The sequence below is a fragment of the Gymnoscopelus microlampas genome, assembly GCF_963454915.1.
Source record: "Gymnoscopelus microlampas genome assembly, chromosome: 4".
Classification (NCBI taxonomy): Eukaryota; Metazoa; Chordata; class Actinopteri; order Myctophiformes; family Myctophidae; genus Gymnoscopelus; species Gymnoscopelus microlampas.
Genome location: NC_139941.1, coordinates 12,467,361 through 12,486,636, shown reverse-complemented (window position 1 = coordinate 12,486,636; position 19,276 = coordinate 12,467,361). Strand labels below are relative to the sequence as shown.

General features: G+C 39.2%; 2 protein-coding genes across 2 annotated transcripts; both read right to left on the bottom strand.

The window, feature by feature from the left end:
* Nucleotides 1-826: 826 nt before the first annotated feature.
* LOC311044593 (C-C motif chemokine 21-like) lies at nucleotides 827-4,145 on the bottom strand. The gene is made up of 4 exons (XM_084056290.1): nucleotides 3,998-4,145; nucleotides 2,200-2,320; nucleotides 1,947-2,067; nucleotides 827-1,558 (listed from the first exon to the last, which is right to left on the bottom strand). Exons 1-4 carry the CDS (start codon nucleotides 4,059-4,061, stop codon nucleotides 1,526-1,528), a joined length of 339 nt encoding a protein of 112 aa, XP_083912416.1. The 5' UTR covers nucleotides 4,062-4,145; the 3' UTR covers nucleotides 827-1,525.
* Nucleotides 4,146-14,601: 10,456 nt separating this feature from the next.
* LOC311043776 (uncharacterized protein) lies at nucleotides 14,602-16,395 on the bottom strand. The gene is made up of 3 exons (XM_084055137.1): nucleotides 16,286-16,395; nucleotides 14,887-15,013; nucleotides 14,602-14,721 (listed from the first exon to the last, which is right to left on the bottom strand). The coding sequence occupies exons 1-3, from the start codon at nucleotides 16,344-16,346 to the stop codon at nucleotides 14,607-14,609; spliced, it is 303 nt and encodes a 100-aa protein (XP_083911263.1). The 5' UTR covers nucleotides 16,347-16,395; the 3' UTR covers nucleotides 14,602-14,606.
* Between the last annotated feature and the right edge of the window lie 2,881 nt (nucleotides 16,396-19,276).

The window sequence follows — 19,276 nt, the reverse complement described above, 5'->3', positions numbered from 1 at the left end:
AAACAGTATGCAGCTGGTGACAGTCAACAGCACAAAAACGCACAACACAAAAAAGACGAGTTGCTGAACAGTTAAAGGGGTATTTCACTTTAAAACACTTCTGGGGTCATTTTAACATCTACTCTGGCTTTTGTGGGCAGCTGTTGAGTTCTTGATTAAGTATTTCGATATTTAGATTTGATCCTACACACTCGCCTCATATTTGAGCCCATTCAACTTCAAACTCCATGTTAGACTATTGAAAACCCACATGTCTCTGGTTCTGCTGAATGATATGGTCCTTCTAATGCATGAGGGGACCGCCTTTTTTGGTCACCTTATGTCAAGGTAGGGAATTAAAAAAGGAATTGTGTGTCACAGGATCTTATGTCCTTTGCTCTTTCTGTTATTACAATAATGACATGAAATCAGTTTGTAGGCAAATCAAGTTTATTTGTTCAGCACATTTCAACAACAATAAAATTCAATGTGTGTGTGTGTGTGTGTGTGTGTGTGTGTGTGTGTGTGTGTGTGTGTGTGTGTGTGTGTGTGTGTGTGTGTGTGTGTGTGTGTGTGCGTGTGCGTGTGCGTGTGCGTGTGTTTTCCTATTTTCTAAGATATATGCTAATGTATTTGATTTGACCTTGATCTTAATTCACCATCCGGGATATTGTACTGTACCCTTTTTTCTCTTCTGTTGTTACTTGTTTATCAGTTGGTGGTTGGTAGTGGTGGGTGGGAGAGGGTGAGCAAGTGTGTATGAATGTATTTGTATACTTGTCTTGAATGTATCATTTATGTCTGTTGTTCACATTTATATGTAGAGAGCCTAAGTATTGAAAAATATTGATAACTGGCTGTGTGTGAATAGATTGTTTTTGCAACTTGGGAAAACTGAAATGATGTTAAAAAAAAAGGTTCACATTTGGTTTGGACAGATCAGTGAGTGGAGGGACAACAATTTATTACCAAGGTGAACAAGAACAATTTTATTGCTGGCTCATGAGGCCCAATTTGTACATAAGGAAACCCTGAAAATAGATGCAGTGTTATTACAGCTTCACTTTGACTGTGCTTGTGCTACATGGTACAGTAGCACCCCCATGTGGATAAAAAAACGATACTGTACAGGGTGGTATCAATCTGGGAACCCATTCAGTAAAAAAAAAAAAAAAGCCTCTGGGGGCTTTTGTGTAAAACAGGAACTCGGGTTTGGCTCCTCCCCTTTCTTAGTCCACTTCCTCCCGGGTACTTCTGTGTTTATTCTTACTAACAACAACATTACATGTTTAAAGGAGTCGTGCTGGCAGATTCAGAATCTGTTTTGGGAGACTATAGGGTGGCCCACCCATCTCAGTCAATAAAGTGTGCTCTGGCTTGGATCAATAGAAATAACATTATACGTTCCTATTTATCGGTATCACAATGAAAACTCACTTCCAAAAAAACGTTTTTGTACAAATCAAATCAATGCATTCACTATGCTGAGACTGCTGTTGCTGTTGTTGTTATCGTGAACTGGACAAGACGGTGGATCAGTTTCACTTCATTTGGGCTTCAGGTCATGGCAGCGTTTTTCCTACAAGCAGAGAGACAGGAGGTGGTTAAGACACTATTCAATACTCATTGCTCCATAACAAATGATATTCTTGGGGCGCCTGCTGGCCTAGCCGTCCAGGCCAGGGGTCATCACCATGCTGTCTTGTGGTGGACATTTTGGTCAATGTTTTGCATAATAGGAAGCATCTCACACTACAGAGGGATATTTTGTGATTACGTCTTAGAAGCCCCAGCATCATACTATGTCATTTCTGTAGCAGGGTTTTGCTTTACTCCCTATGAATGAAGCTGTAAATGACACATTAACCATGGTGCAGCTATGGTTTCAGGAACATATTGAATTGAAGGTCAGTTAACAACTTACTACCCCTATTTCTGTAATATAATATCCCATTGAAACGAGGTACCTTGTAGTTGTTGTTCATGCACCGTGTCTTGAGCTTGTCCACGTGTTTCATCAGCTCCTCGACCCACTTCTCATTTTTGGATGGTGCACACAGAGATACATTCTTCTTTCTGGCCACAAAGCTGAGGACAGTCATCACAATCATCAGTGTTAATTTAACCCTGTATATAACAATTGGCATCATAATGTTGAGTAATTATTACCTAACCATTACCATAATATCTTAAAACTGTATGAATTAATAGAATACTTACATGGTGGCATCCATGTCACAGCCCTGTCCGGCAACCTGGTGTCTGTAGTCTTTGACCCATCGTTTGTCAATTTTGGAATTGAACTTTGTACAGCAATCAATCAGTTGTTGGCCTTCTGTCACTGTGAAACAGTGACACATAAGACAAAAATAACTGATTACTCACTAATATACTCATTGTTAGACTGATTGATCGGCTATTATTTCATGTATTCATTGATAAGACAAATTAGCATGTACAGTCAAGTCAATCCTTAAGCAGGTTAAAGAGATTTGTTTTTAACAAAGCACTCTTCAATGGAATTATTATTATTATTATTATTATTGTATTATATCAACATGTTCCTTTGTGTGCATTTGCGTGCACAATCACACAGGACCATGTGTGAATGGACGATTGTTTCGCTTGGTTAATTCAAAAGCTGAAATTCAGTATGCTACCACAGTGTTCCAACATGTGGTGGTGAGATTTATTACAAATATAATATGAAACCCAATATGTCCCTTGCTGTAACTCTGGGATAGACATTCCTCTAAACCTTAGAAAGAGTGTCAAGTTGCTCCAGATTACTTTGGCCCGCCTGATACAGAACAGTCAAAACATGTTCCAGTAGGCTACAGAGCCCATGGGGTCAAGTGCAGGGGAGAGAGAGAGAGAGAGAGAGAGAGAGAGAGAGAGAGAGAGAGAGAGAGAGAGAGAGAGAGAGAGAGAGAGAGAGAGAGAGAGAGAGAGAGAGAGAGAAACAGACAGACAGACAGAAACGTATTCACATTTTTCACTCAAGTAAAAGTATCAATAATGCAATGTGGAAATACTGTTACAAGTAGAAGTCTGGAATTTAAAATTTACTTGAGCAAAAGTACAAAAGTATTGATATCAAATGTACTTAAAGTACCAAAATTAGAAAATACTCGTTATGCAGAATGTCTTTATCATATGTCTAAAATGTATTCAAAGATGTTTTGAAAATAGCAGATCTACAAGCTCCAAACGCGGCGCAATGCGACGCGTAGTGATAGGGTCGCGTTGTGATAGGGTCAAAGTTTTAATAGGGCTGAAGTGGTCAATGTATGTGTTTTAATAATAATCAAAATCTAGCCTATAAAGTAGATAGTAACTAAAGTTTTCAAATAATTGTAGTGGAGTAATAGTGCAATATTTGCCTCTGAGATGTAATGGAGTAGAAGTAAAAGTATTGAAAATTTGAAATACTGAAGAAAGTCAAAAATACCTCAAAATTGTACTTAAGTACAGTACTTGAGTAGTTACTTTACACCACTGTAAAACTGTTGCATACAAGCTAGTGGACAGTCTAGCTATTCTGATTTGTTAAACATTAACACATTACATCACACATGGTGGACGGCGAAGGAATATTGGCAGTGGTCCAGCGTTAAACAACACCGAAAGGTACCTTTCTTCCACAAACACTTAAGAGCCCACGTGCATCCGCAATAAAAGTAAACACACTGGACACACTTAAGTGCTTCATCTGGCAGTGCAGGAAATGCTGACTCATAAAACTTGCTGACTTTCACCCGTCTCATCACTAAGTCATTTAGACAGTATTAAAAGACACTATATGACATATAATATAATAAATGTATAGTAAAATGAATAGTATAGTATACATCATTTCAACATAAAAAATAAGCATTAAAAAAACTGCCAGAAATACATCCACTCACAAGATACAAGTCTTGTCAACTATCTAGCATATACATGAAAACACATGAGCACTTAAAAATGTGTACTTACTCAGATGTCAATATATTGACATGTTTATGAGAGAACTCACCTACAGTACAGCAGTACACGACCAGGAGACACAGCAGTAGCTTGGTAGTGGATCCTACAGCCATCTCTGCTCACAGTCTCTGTCGAATGAGGTGGAATGTCTGTGATCTGTGATGCTGCTTCTCTCCCTGGAGGTGTGCTGCTCTTACTGTACAGTAACAGGAGGCGTCGAATGAGAGGGATGCTGTCTGTCACACTGCTTATAAAGGCTTGGTCTTTTTATCTGCCATAAGTGACACTCCTTTTCCAAGGAATTGCTCTCCTACACCCTACGCCCACAGGGCCCCCATCAGCACAGTACAACCGTCTGAATACCAGCACACACTCATCAAATAGAGTAGTACTGGAGAACTGGAGTCGGGCGCGCGGGAAGTACTTAATAGCCAGGGGGGCTGAGCGTCGGGGGAATCCGCTTGACGCATGCACGCACGCGCAGTTTGGGTGGGTTTTGGCACTTTTTTTCCTTTACTTTATTTCGGTTTTAGGGTTAGGGTTAGGGTTAGGTTAGGGTTACGTTATTTAATTATTTTAATTAAATTTAAATGTAATAAAACATTTTAAAAAAAAATCCTTTCCCATCACCAGGGGGGCTGCAGCCCCCGTAGCCCCCCCCCTTCCCGCGCCACTGACTGGAGTAGTGGAATATTGTATATGTATTGTCAATAAACGTCTCAAATAAACATCTAAACATCTCAAATCAATTTGGTAAATTTATAATGCAACAACTTTCACTTTAACGAATGATTCAAGCTCACAAGTGAGTCATGAGCTGAAGAGATGTGGTGTAGACTCGGGAGAAGAAGACTGGGCCAAGTACAGACCCAAAAGTACATTGGAAAACATTGCACAAATTCAATGCCTTACTACTATACATTGAGTCGTGAGTGGAGGATTAGTAAGAAATTAAAATTGAAACCATTGAATTTACTGGAACTGTTTGTGGTGGTGGCCAGCCTCTCTGACGTTAACGCTGCACTGTAACTTTCTTTTATGAATAAAATGTATTTTTTTTCCAAACTGTATGGTAGAGTATATGTTAATACAATATATCTACTGTATTACTTATACAATTGAGGTGGTTGTATTTTGTCTCCCTGCTCTTCTATTGGGACATTTAAATCGTGTCAAAGGTCATGTCTGACCTAGACACAGGATCTGACACAAAATTTGATCTGATGTTCAAGATTCAATTTATCCCCTGAGCAAGCAGGCAGGCTCTATTAGCTTAATGGTAAAAATGTCAGCACTTGCACAGTAAACCGGGTTAGAAGAGGAAAGTAACATTGTGCAGCTTTAACATTGACCTGAGCTTCTATTAACATCAAATCAATGGATATCTGATTTGTTCTAGGAGGATGATAGCATATCAGAGCTAACAAGGGTTACATTTTACTGATTGCCCGTTTGCCACACATGCTGTTTTCTAAAGTGCAAAACAGATGAGCCAAACACTTTCACAAACATTAGGGGTTACCTTGTTTTCAGTCTCCCCGGGACCTAAACGTACAAAAAAAAGCCCTATTTAATAGTGAAAATAGCCGTAAGGCATCACATAGCGACACGACACGTTGTTAGCTTGTACATCTGCAACACTATTTCTTAAAAGTTTTTTGAAATTCATGGAATTCTTTAGGTTTTGTCTTTATAGGATGTTTATACGCAACCCTTGAGGGTCTGTGAGCCAAAAATGGGTCGCGACTCGTAACACATTGTTTGAGACAAAATGCCTTGAGGATTAATAAGAAACTAAAACTGAAACCACTGAATTTACTGGAACTGTTAGTGGTCAGCCTCTCTTAGCCCATTCAATCCGGGAAAGAGTCTGTGTCATTTTAGATTTTAGCTGTATCTAGCACATTGGGACACCCCCTTGGGGTGGGGGTGGGGGGGGATTCCAGGGGGTCTAAAGCTAATATAGCATCACAATCTATTAATTTGAACCACTTCAACCATTATTTTATACTTTGGCTATTAAGAAATAGCAGATATACAAGCTTATAGTGCGGCACTTTTGTGCCTTGCTATCATATTTTGAGATTGGGTGGCTGTGGCCAAATACATATAATTTTGGGGGTCCTTCCTTGACATGAAAAAGTTTGAGCAGCACTGATATAGCAACATTTATGATTTAGAAGACATTTTTAGAATCGGCCTCAGGTCTTAATGGGTTAAGTTAACACACATTTGAGCTTCTATTGACATAAAAACAATGGATATTGTATTTGTACATACTATAGGATTATAATAGCATATCAGAGGCAGAGCTAATATTTAGATAGGCATGTTGTGCAAATATTTGACTATTAGGTGTTAAATGAAGATTTGAAGTGGCTGGACAATGCAAAGTAGCCTACTGTATAAGGTGCATGTTACAAATGAAGATTCATTTCCTTGTAAATCACGATGTGTTTCAGTTATTTCCTTTTAGGATTTTCCCCTCTGTGTTTACCGTACAAGATGAGCAAACAAATAGGAAATGCAACCCCTGCAGAGATGAGTATCTGACTGGCATGGAGCCAGTATCACATAAAAACAGCAGGAGCACTGTGGGAAACTTGACAGAATGTTCTTGAACCTTGGACCTGTAACCCTAAGTTCAGTCTACTTATAACCATATGAACCCCAGTGTCCTTATCCTACGTAATAATCAGTGGAGGACAAAGTACTCAACCCCAGTAGTCAAAGTATCAGATACTGTCAAATGTTATACTCCACTACAAGCTCAGTCAAATTTGAGCTTGAGTTAAATAAATGAAAAAGTACTGTACTTGCTTTTAAAAATTCTTAAGTATTCAAAAGTTAAGTATAATTTTTAAGTATAATTAAGTATAATTAAACATTCAAAAGTACAAATTACAAAGAACATTTTCTTTTTAATATCAATTGCATTTTAGACAAAGAAATTAAAAGTTTTCCCAGAAATTGTAAATAAAAGCTCACAATGTGTTGTGAGTTTGTATCTGCTATTTTCACTATTTGAAATAGGGCTAATATAAATAATAAATAGTTGATTCATAATGTACTTTTTCCCTTCCTATATTTGTTATGGACACAAAATATTTCAGTTTGAAGTGTAGCCTATAGGGGAGTGCTATCCTGCACAATGCAGAAAAACTACCACACAAGGTTACAGTGTCCACACGGTCACACCGTATCCCACTCCAGAACAAATAAAGTGTTCATTACAATCAGTGCAATGCAAAAGAAAAGTGACAGCGTTCAGTGTTACTACAGGGGGGGGGGGGGGGCTCTTTGTGTGACAAGAACTTTCTTTTTTTTTTTTTTTTTACATTAAAGGAATAGTTCACCCCAAAAAATACTTGTTTTCTATCACTTACACACCCCATGAAGCATTGAATTCATGGAGATTTTTTTGTTTTTTCCTGAGCCAATAATTTGATTACCGGCGGAAAGATGCTAATGTATCCGGTAGGAGACTCAAAGGAAGCTCTTTTAGTCTCCTACCGGTCATCAAATCATTGACCTAGGAATGCGACACACAAAAAATAAATCTCCATGAATTCAATTCTTTGTGGGGTGTGTAAGATAGAAAATAAGTCATTTTCTGGATGAACTACTCCTTTAACCCCTTTTACGCTAGCATACCTATTCTGGGGGGAACATCAGCCGAAAATAGCAGATCTACAAGCTCACAATGCGTCGCGCGTTGTGATCTCTCAGTCTCAGCTAAGGGGTCCTTGACCTGAAAAAGTTTGAAGACCCCTGATTTACAGTAAGTGTTGAACTTGGGACACTGGTGTTTAATACCGACATGAAGAGTTCACTCAAAATAAATGGCCACAGTTTAGACACAGAAAAGTGCATAAACAACTTCAAGAGTATTTCCTCCAACCAGAAATATGTATGCCTTGTGTACACATGTAACTGCATCTATTTATTACTATTTAGAAACTGTCTAAATGAATTGTCACCTGAGCATATCCAAATGATGCCTGAGGTTGGACATGAGAGCAACGACCAACACTGGTTGATCATTTATTCATCACATACTCACTGAACAATTAGAACATGACTCAATACCGTTTAATACGTTGGTTCTCAAAGTGGGGTCCGGGGACCCCCAGGGGTCCTTGAGGGAGTTCCAGGGGGTCCCCAGCTAAATGATAGATTAGGCACCAAATGGACCCCTATGGGTCTGTAACTCTGAGAAAAATTAAATTGACATAGATTTTACAATAGAAATTGTGGTCCAAGTGATAGAAATGTCATTGAATGGGGGTCCGTAGCCTAATGCATGTCAAACTGGGGGTCCTTGAAATTAAAATGGTTGAGAATCACTGCTAGAGCCGTAAAAAAAAATCTTCTTATGGGGGTCCCTGGCATATCTTTTGAAATGAGGGTCCGCGGGCTAATAAGTGTCATTTTGGGGGTCCTTGACATGAAAAAGTTTGAGAACCACTGGTCTAAATGAATTGTCACCTGAGCATATCCAAATGATGCCTGAGGTTGGACATGAGAGCAATAACCAACAATGGTTGATCATTTATTCATCACATACTCACTGAACAATTAGAACATGACTCAATGCCGTTTAATACACTGGAGGTAAAGTGCTATTCATCTCATGGTGCTGATGTTGGGGGCAGTATTCGGCAAATGTTCAAAGTTCTGATGGTTTGAGGGAAGAAACAGCCTGCTGGTGCTAGCCTGCATGATGCTCTTAAAACGCCTACCCGATGGTGTAGTAACAGTTGCTATTTAATATATGATTTTTTAAATATACTAATATTTTGTATTAATTAGTATTTTAGCAATTGTTGGAGTTACAATGGCAGGAGTGCAAGAGATGGTGGGAGGGGTCAGTCATGTTAATGGCCTTTCTGACACATCGGTATTATGTCAGATAGGGTGGTGAGAGATAACCTGACTCCGCCAGATGCAAGAACCTTGCTTCACACTTGTTTCACAACGTACTTCCGGAGGCTGTATTGTGAACTTGTGAACTCAATACCGTCCCATCTGGCGGAGCCAGGTTAGGGGGGTTCGAGACACACCTGTGATGATCTCTGCTGCTCTCACTATCCTGTGGAGAGACTTGCGGCCAGTTCCCATACCAGATAATGATGCAGTTTGCCAAGATGCTCTCAATGGTTCTTCTGTAGAATGTTTTTTTTTTTTAATGTTTCAGTCTCCGTGGGAAGCGTAGGCAGCTTTGTAGTAGTAGTATACGACAGCTGAACAATCAGCTTATCCCCTCCTTTTATGGCTTTTCTTATCCAGGTCAAATACAGGCTAGATATGTGACGCCTAGGAACAACGCTCCACACATCCGGTGACTGGCTCCAAAACTGTGGAACAAACTCCCCGACATGACTACCCTGCAGACATTACATACCTTCATTACAGTCATTCATTCTCATGTTTTTGTTACTTAGGCTTGTTTTTTCTTGACCACAATGTTAAGAATGTCATTTAGATAGCATGTTACCTGCAATGTTTACCTGTAATCCCAGTTTCAATGTACATAATTCATTTTTGATAGTATGTATTGTTTAAACAGATGCTAGGTTCTTGGTTTACCTGTGATCCTAGTTTCCTGAGGAACTACACCTTACCTTGCTTATTGTAAGTCACTCTGGATAAGCCTAAATGCCTAAATTGTAAATTGATGAAGAGTGAGTGTAAAATAAAGCCTGGATATGTGACACATAATTAGTATACGTTTTATTGTTATGGTAGTGGCTCCTGAGCTGACAGTATCCTACTGTACCCACAGTGCATTGCACAAACAACAGTAGATAATAACTTGAGATATTTAGAAACTTAATATCAATATCATCTGCCTTATTAAAATATTAAATGGAAACCAGGAGGAGGTATTGATCATAACCACTGAAAATGCAGGTGGACATGGAAAAGAACAGAACTGAAGAATCATGACATCATAGGTGGAGGATTCTAGTTACAGTACTTTGTAAATTATTGATTGGCCTATACATTGGAAATGTCTAGCATTCAAAACTAGATGATATAAGGTATATGGAGGAGGTATAAGTAGGGTTGGATTTGTTAGGGGGGGATGGGGGAGATGCTTTTGATATTTACCCAAGTCAAGTATACATTCATTAGATTACATTAAATTACAGTCATTTAGTAGATGCTTTTATCCAAAGCGACTTACAATAAGTTGTAATGTCATGAGAGGTATGGAGCGGGCTAGTGTGAGGCAGTGCAGAATCAAACAGGCAAAATCCAGGGTGAAAACAAAATTAGGTTTATTTTCCCACAGGTAAATAACTCAGGTAGGCCAACATAAGGCAATTTTCAAAGGAAACATAAATGTCCGCAAAGGGAGAATAATGTTCTTAAGTCCAAACAAAGTCCACACGGTCACTTAACACAAGCCTTCCCTTTCCGTCCTGGTGTCCAGCTCCATCCAGTCCTCAGTCCTCTGTGTGTCTCTGTCATGTTTGTTTGCTCTCTCAGTTCTGCCTCAATTAGGTGCCTCAAACACCCACGCTTGTTTGTGTGCTGAGGCACCCTGGGAGTTGCAGTTCTTTCTACAACGGCCATTTTGGGTGTAGGAATATAGCACCCATCTACCACGCGTTATTATGAATCCCACGCCGCGTCCTGGATTTAGACCCGCCTTACGTGTCTGATTGGCTCCCCGGCAGGCATAGTTTTACTGAGGTTAGGGTTAGGGTTAGGGTTAGGTTTAGGCATAGTCTTACTGAGGTTAGGGTTAGGGTTAGGGTTAGGTTTAGGCATAGTTTTACTGAGGTTAGGGTTAGGGTTAAGGTTAGGTATAGGCATAGTAGCAAAAACGAGAACTGTCAATCACAGCGACTACTGACCAATCACAGCGCCCGCTCAGCGGGTTTGCCACGACGCGGTGTGGGAATCATAATAACGCATCTACCACCTGTCCCCTCGTGATGCCACAAAGTGCATTCAACACAGGTATGCCATAGGTTGGCATACTGCATAGTGCAGGAACAAACCCTCAAAAAGAGCCTTAGTTTTTGAGATACCCCTCCCCGGAGTAGAACAAAACGGGACATAGTTTTTTCATATCTTTAGGATGTCCCCTTCATGAAATGGATTGTCCCAAGTTTTACTTTTACTGCAAAAGTCATGAAATTGATCCATGAAGTGACTCACCACATAGGCAAAAAAACGCCCTATGCTGAAAGTGGGAGCTCCAAGTAAATCCTCTGTCATTTTCTACCTGCTGGTTGTTTTTAGATCATACTTGCACAGATGGTCTACATGTAGTGTCCCTACATCCCAAAACAATCAGAATGCCAATATGTGGTTCTATTGTGAATCAGTAGCCTTTTATATAAGGCCTTAAATAGGCGGAAATAGCTAAAAGTGGACTTTTCTTAGAAATATTCACATGGAATACTGGTCCTACTCTTCTGTCAGGGGTACAACAAAACTTCACCTTGTTTTTCCATAACTTTGACTTGTCCTCTTCATGAAATGGATGGTTAGGGCGCGCTCCCACCGCACTTTTATTTTACCTCTGGGGCAGAATCTGCCAATGCTTTGTCAATGCAAATGCGTGGATTCTTGGAAAAAATCTGCAAGACCATGAATCCACGCATTTGCATTGACAAAGCATTGGCAGATTCTGAGGTAAAATAAAAGTGCGATGGGAGCGCGCCCTAACCATCCATTTCATGAAGAGGACAAGTCAAAGTTATGGAAAAACAAGGTGAAGTTTTGTTGTACCCCTGACAGAAGAGTAGGACCAGTATTCCATGTGAATATTTCTAAGAAAAGTCCACTTTTAGCTATTTCCGCCTATAATAAGGCCTCGTATAAAAGGCTGCCGATTCACAATAGAACCTCATTTTGGCATTCTGATTGCTTTAGGATGTAGGGACACTACCTGTAGACCATCTGTGCAAGTATGATGTAAAACAAAAAAACATCAGGTAGAAAATGAGAAAGGATTGACTTCGAACTCCCTTTTTCAGGGTAGGCGTGTTTTGGCAGTGGTGAGTCACTTTGTGGATCAATTTCATGACTTTTGCAGTAAAAGTAAAACTTCTGACCATCCATTTCAGGAAGAGGACATCTTAAAGACATGAAAAAACAATGTCACATCTAGTTTTACCCCTGATAAAGAGCTGGACCAAAGTTACAAGTAAATATTGCTCAGAAAAGTCACCTTTTTGCTATTTCCGCCTATTTAAGGCCTTATATAAAAGGCTACTGATTCACAATAGAACCACATATTGGCATTCTGATTGTTTTGGGATGTAGGGACACTACATGTAGACCATCTGTGCAAGTATGATCTATAAACAACCAGCAGGTAGAAAATGACAGAGGATTTACTTGGAGCTCCCACTTTCAGCATAGGGCGTTTTTTTTGCCTATGTGGTGAGTCACTTCATGGATCAATTTCATGACTTTTGCAGTAAAAGTAAAACTTGGGACAATCCATTTCATGAAGGGGACATCCTAAAGATATGAAAAAACTATGTCCCGTTTTGTTCTACTCCGGGGAGGGGTATCTCAAAAAGTTAAAAACTAAGGCTCTTTTTGAGGGTTTGTTCCTGCACTAGCATGCTTTTGCATGATGAAGTCATATAGCGCTAGTAATGAATATTTCATGAATCATGTCATATAGTCATTATTTGGAGAAGAAGTTTGTCGTGACTTGTCCTAAACATAGCACAGATATGTATATTTTTGCCTTAAAGGAATTTTTTGATTTATTTAACGGGCATAATACCACAATTTTTACATTGATTTGTCTAAAGCTTTTGATCGTGTTAATCACGGAAAGTTGTTCCATAAATTACAGAACAGAGGGGTTCCTACATTTTTAATAAGAATCCTGGCTTTTTGGTACGCACATCAGACAATGTGTGTCAGATGGGGTAACTGTGTTTCTGCTCATTTCACAGTAAATAATGGAGTCAGACAGGGAAGTACTCTATTATTTATGGAGTATCTACCCTGTACCTGCAGTAGTACTGGGTAGATAACCTATCTCAGGGGTCTTCAACGTTTTCAGGCCAAAGACCCCCTAGCTGAGAGAGCGATGAAGCTCGTATAAAATTGTGTTTCAGATCAACTTTTGCTGCTCTTTTTTCCCTCTACACCTATAACTAATAATAATTTGTGGCCAAAGTTCTCCTCAGAAAAGGGATGCTAGGGTTCAAGTGGTTAATGTAAAAAAATAATAATCATATCACACAAAGATTTGGCGGACCCCCTGTAGTAACTCTGAACCCCCTGTTGAAGACCCCTGACCTATCTAAACAGCTGAACAGCTGTCATACAGGGAGTCGGGTTGGCAGTGCTGACCCTGAGGAATTTGGTGCCTATAGGCAGCATTTTACATGGTGCCCCCCCTCCCCACCCCATAGCCTATTATTATTTAATAATAAATCAGGCTATTTCACAAACACAAATAACTAGGACACCGTGTAAATTACAAAAGCCAAATTACAATTTACAATTTGGGCATTTAGCGATGTGATTTACAGTAAGCAAGATAAACTCGAGGTAATACATCAAATGTAGTGCCTCAGTAATCTAGGATCATAGATAAACCAATAACCTGGCTATCATCAGTCTAAACATTACAATAATATCAAAACATATGTAAAAAATGTACATTACAACTATACACACACTTAGAATGCCAGGTCAACAATGACCTGGCATCTGTCTAAATAAAATACTATCTAATTTACATTTTAACGTTTGCATAAGACTGCATGGTTGTCAAGGCTAGAACATTTAAAACAAAACTATTATATATTAATATTAATGAATTTGTATTGGGCGTTGAATGCGCAATGTTTGATTGATTCTTTTTGGTCATTTGAGCAATACATGCTAGTGATAAAAACATGTAATATTCAAAGACAGATAGATATTAATCTTTTTTTTGTAATTTTATTCTTCAAGTACAAGGCAATATGGACAATTCACCAATATTCACCAACACATACAGTACCGTTATAAAAATGAAAAATATGTAATCCCTGAAAAGGAACACATATACAGTACATTGATATAAAATATGATATATTATTAGTATTCATCTTTTAAAACTGAATATCAAAGTAAAAACAGAAATGTTTAAAACAATTTTGACAATAGTTTCTTGAAATGTGAACACAATGTGTAACACATACAGTACAGTTATACGCATGAAAAATATGTAATCTCTGAAATATGATATATTATAATAGTACATACTATTGCAAAGGAACTGCTTTACCACAAAACCACCCGCAAACAAATAATTGAACAGCAACTTTGCAACGTCGACTAGATATAACATATCATGCATCATATGGCTCCATTATGCAGACAGTAGCTTTCTTATGACTATTATTCAAAGTATACTCAAATGAATGCTGGCCGCGGATGGATGTACGGAGTTCCTTGCAGGCTCAAAGGTGGTCATAGATCCATCCTGATCTTCAATGGTCACACTTTTCAAATGATATGCCTCAGTTGTGGGGGTTTTCTGCAAGCAAGACAACCAAGAGAACAGCTGTTAATGACAAGTGTCCAAATCCAGGGACGTTTAACATTTTCATGTAACTGTGAAGACTGCCTGTGAGCAGTTATTTGAGTGCAACAGAACTGGAATTCTTATGTTACCTTGTTCACTGCTGAACTTCTTTCTTCTTGTCAATGCGCTGAATGGCTTTAGCCACCCATCCACCCTTGCTCTTGCTGGGGTGAGGGACACAAATCTTCTTGTCTGTCCTGGTTGTGAACCTGGAAGGAAGCACACAGAATGCAGGATTTAGACCATAAACTAGCTATACAATTATTATTTCACTCTTACATGGATTGTTTTGCGAATAGGATGTAGCAACATCTCTAGCAAGTAGCAAGCAACAGTTCAATGACATAATATCTACTGAAACATGTGTCACATACACAGTGGCGCCATCTTTACAGCCTTCGCCAGCCTCCAGGATGGTGTAGGCCTTGGGGTTGAAGCCGCGACCGGGGTGTTTGTCTGTTCTGTCAGGACAGCAAAAAAAAAAAAGAGCGTCCATTTGAGCTGCAAGAAAGAGACAAAGGACACAATTATCAGATAGATAAAATTATTGAAAGGTAGATTATTTACCTAATACTGTGTACCTGTATAGCATATTCATCACTTAATAGTAAGTGAAGCTCTGCTGTTTAAAAATAGTAGTGAAAAATATGGTCATTTCCAGGTAATTACATCTCATCAGGGGTTATTTACTTTCATCCTGCAAATGCTGTCTAAACTTCTTTAGGCCTTGGTTTACATTTGGAAAACTAAGGCCCAAGTATCTTAGAAGCAACTAATGTTTCAAGCTATTTAGCTACTTTGACACTGTTATACAATTAAGTATAAAGTACTGCATTTATGAAAAAAGAAAGAAAGAAATGATAGGATGGGATATGGAAATACAAGGTATCTGCCCAAGAGCTACAATATATTGATTGTCAGGCTCAATCTTAACCTGTAATTTGTGGATTCTGTTACAAATTGAAAGATGCAAACCAAACCATACACCTGTAGTCTGAGGTTAGACCATGACTAACAACAATTACAAATGTGTGTGTGTGTGTGTGTGTGTGTGTGTGTGTGTGTGTGTGTGTGTGTGTGTGTGTGTGTGTGTGTGTGTGTGTGTGTGTGTGTGTGTGTGTGTGTGCGCGTGCGTGCGTGTGTGCAGTGGTGGAAAGTAACTAGTACATTTACTTAAGTACTATACTTAAGTACAATTTTGAGGTATTTGTACTTTACTTGAGTATTTCCAATTTCCAATACTTTTACTTCTACTCCACTACATCTCAGAGGCAAATACTGTACTTTTACTCCACTGCAATTATTTGAAAACTTTACTTACTAGTTACTTTTCAGATATAAATGATTACATTATGAAACATGCATTAACCACTTCAGCCCTATTTTACACATTGACTATGCGACGCGTTGTGAGCTTGTAGATCGGCTATTTTCAAATATTTTAGTACTTTTACTTTTGGTACTTTAAGTACATTTTGACGCCAATACTTCTGTACTTTTACTCAAGTACATTTTGAATTCTGGACTTTTACTTGTAACAGAGTATTTTTATATTGCAGTATTGGTACTTTTACTTAAGTACAGAATTTGAGTACTTTTTCCACCACTGTGTGTGTGTGTGTGTGTGTGTGTGTGTGTGTGTGTGTGTGTGTGTGTGTGTGTGTGTGTGTGTGTGTGTGTGTGTGTGTGTGTGTGTGTGTGTGTGTGTGTGTGTGTGTGTGTGTGTGTGTGTGTGTGTGTGTGTGTGTGTGTGTGTGCATGCTGCTTCCTTACCTTCTGCAAAGCCAATGCAGACGGCTGCCACCAGGAGGAGTACTGCCACTCTGGACGTCATGTCGTTGTAGGTGAGATCTGCTGCTTGTCTTCTGCAGGTGTGTTTGAGAGTGAGAGTTTGAAGTGGAGAAAGTAGGTCTGAGTCAGGTGTATTTATACTGTATTTCATCAGGTACAGCCCTCAGCCCGTATGGCTGTTGCAAAGTTTCAGTTTCACTATGTGTGATAATTTGCTACCTTTATCCCGTAAACTCAACCCACATACCCACCGCTGCCATTCCCCCCAAAGCTCTTTATCTTCAATAGGCTATTGGTGTTATTCCAGGAGCGTTTTGGGAGCGTTCTATTGTTGGCCTCATCTCACATGTCAAGAAGCTATGGTGGTTATGATGGATGGGTTGGGTGCAAATTTAAAAGATATTCAGAGTTGCATTCCTCATGGCTGTAAATCTGCACCACATTTAAAAGGCAATTTAAGTCTGAAAGCATAAAAATGTAGTTTTTGCTATGTACCCTTCAAAGGGTATATGATGATGTACGGTCTGAATTCAACACCTTCAGTTTAACCACATGAACCCTATAGCTTTTCTATTCTGGGGAATAGAGATGGGGATAGAACTAGCTCACATCACGCTGCACCTGCGACAGAAGCGCTTCTACCGGATATAGTTTTGGAATAGAGGTTGCCCATATATGTATGGGCATGCCAATATGCAGGGTATGGACATATACTAATGACATCAGGGATCTCCATATACAGTCTGGACATAAAAGGGACACAGGTACACAGACAGGTACAGAGATCTCCATACTGTACATGGCGACAAAAGGAACACAGACAGACAGGTAAAACGGGTACTCTGACAAAGTCCCCGACACTATGACTCAGACATAATCGGTCAGATCGCTGGTGCGACGTAGGTGTGAGGGCCGCATAGCGGCCCGAACTATAGATGCAACTGTATAACTGTAAATAGTCTAAATTGCCTTTGATTTGGCAAGTCTGGCTAGACGCGTGCATTAGCTCCTCCCACTAACCCTGGCATCCCTATTTTTGGCATGTCATTTTCAAAGAATGTCCAAAAATTAACAACACTACGCCTATGCCCGTTGGGGACGATTGTTGTCAGAGTACCCGTTGTACCCGTTGCCAGAGTATTTAACGCAGTATCAAGTACTTGGAGGCCAGTCTATGACGTCAGTACAATGTCCCACTTGGTACATCACTCCCTGTGATGATAAACACGGCAGGTTAGAAGTCGATCGGTTGGACGGTTCTCTAAGTATGCGGACACACACACACACACACACACACACACACACGTAGATTTTGTGCATTTATAAGGTAGAATGATAAATAAACGTACGTTGTCTGGCCCCAAAAAGTTTGAGAACCACTTTTCTAATAATAAATGAATCAGTTTGAAACAACAGCAGAGAAAGATAGGGGTAATGTTGAGAACCCCTGCTGAACTTCAACCAAGGATGGTGGTCAAATCACTATTCAGTCAGCTACTGCCTCCCCATGTTTTTCACTTACTTTTGTAAATTCAAAATGTATACACTGGAGACATGACGAACAAATGATACGAAACCTGTGAATACTTCACATCAGAAATGTTCATATAGTTTATTCCTTATTCATAGTTTCATGCCTATACTCAGATTTTTTCCCTCAAACATATCAGCACACAATGAATAAAGTGGAGCATTTAACCAGTACTTGGTCATTTTTTATGTTGATCTTCGGGTTGTCCTGCCCATGGACACTGAGGTGCACTCTTCCTTATCTTAAGTGTTTCAGTAGCCTGGGAAAGTTTAGATGCTCCTTTACAGCAGTGTTAATTTTGTTGACTTATTAACGAGGGAAACAGAGACTAGACTAGGCTACTCAAGGATGTTAGGAAGTTGAGACGCTATTAAACTTTTCGAGTGTTGAATTTCTTGTATTGGAAGTGTCGTCCTATTCAAGTAATTCTATCCTAATGTATTCAAGAGAGACTGTTCATCCATAAAGCATTAAGGAAGATCTCATCATCAATTTGAAGTGGACTTGGCAGAGAGACATGAGTTGTGTTGACAGTTTCAAAGTGAAGCCCCTTTTATATTTCTGCGTACGAGGCTGTCGGGACACAAATAGCCGGTCTACAAGATCACAATGCGTCACATCGTGACCGCATTGTGAACTTGTAGATCCGACCATTTTTGGCACAGAACTGCGTCATGCTCGAACACAAGAAACAGTTCTAGTTTCCAATCACAGTCACGCTGTTTCATTTGTTTAGTGAATCATGTAATGTGCAGTTTGGATTATTAGACAGTTCATTAGACTGTCCAGGAATGTGGGTTTGATTATTCGAGAGTTGACAGTCCAGGAATTGAGATTTCCACACGGCTACTTTATTAAAGAGGTTGCAATAGTAAATGGGATATGTATACTGTCCTCTCTATTGTGTGTCCTCAACAAAGTTTGACAGTTAGCGAACAATAAAGCTTCAAGCGAGTCCAGTGTTTATCGTGAGGTTGCTTTTACTTTGAATTTTGTAAAACTGAAAAATACAAGACATACAGAAAACATTCAGTCAGTTACTTCAGATGTAAATAAAGCACTGTGCTGAACATTAACATTATATCAAACATAAAGCATTTCTTTTTCACATGTCAATTCTTTCTCTTTTTTATACAGGTTAGCAGGTAACAAAAGGTAAGTAGTAGGTGAGTATGTTAAATTATAACTTCAAGTCACAATGAAACAACATCCATGAATTCAACATAAAGCTACAGGTAAATGTATTACAATAACAGGTAGGTATACATTGTGTAAGTAGCATTTAAACAGAAACATGACCAATTATACAACAGGTAGTTCCGACCAAGCAATCTGATTGGTTGAAATAGCTTTCTAGCCGTGCTTCAAACCAGCATCATAGCACGGGCCTAATCACATTAATAAATCACTCCGCAGTGCAGTCCAGTCCGCACCTGATTAGA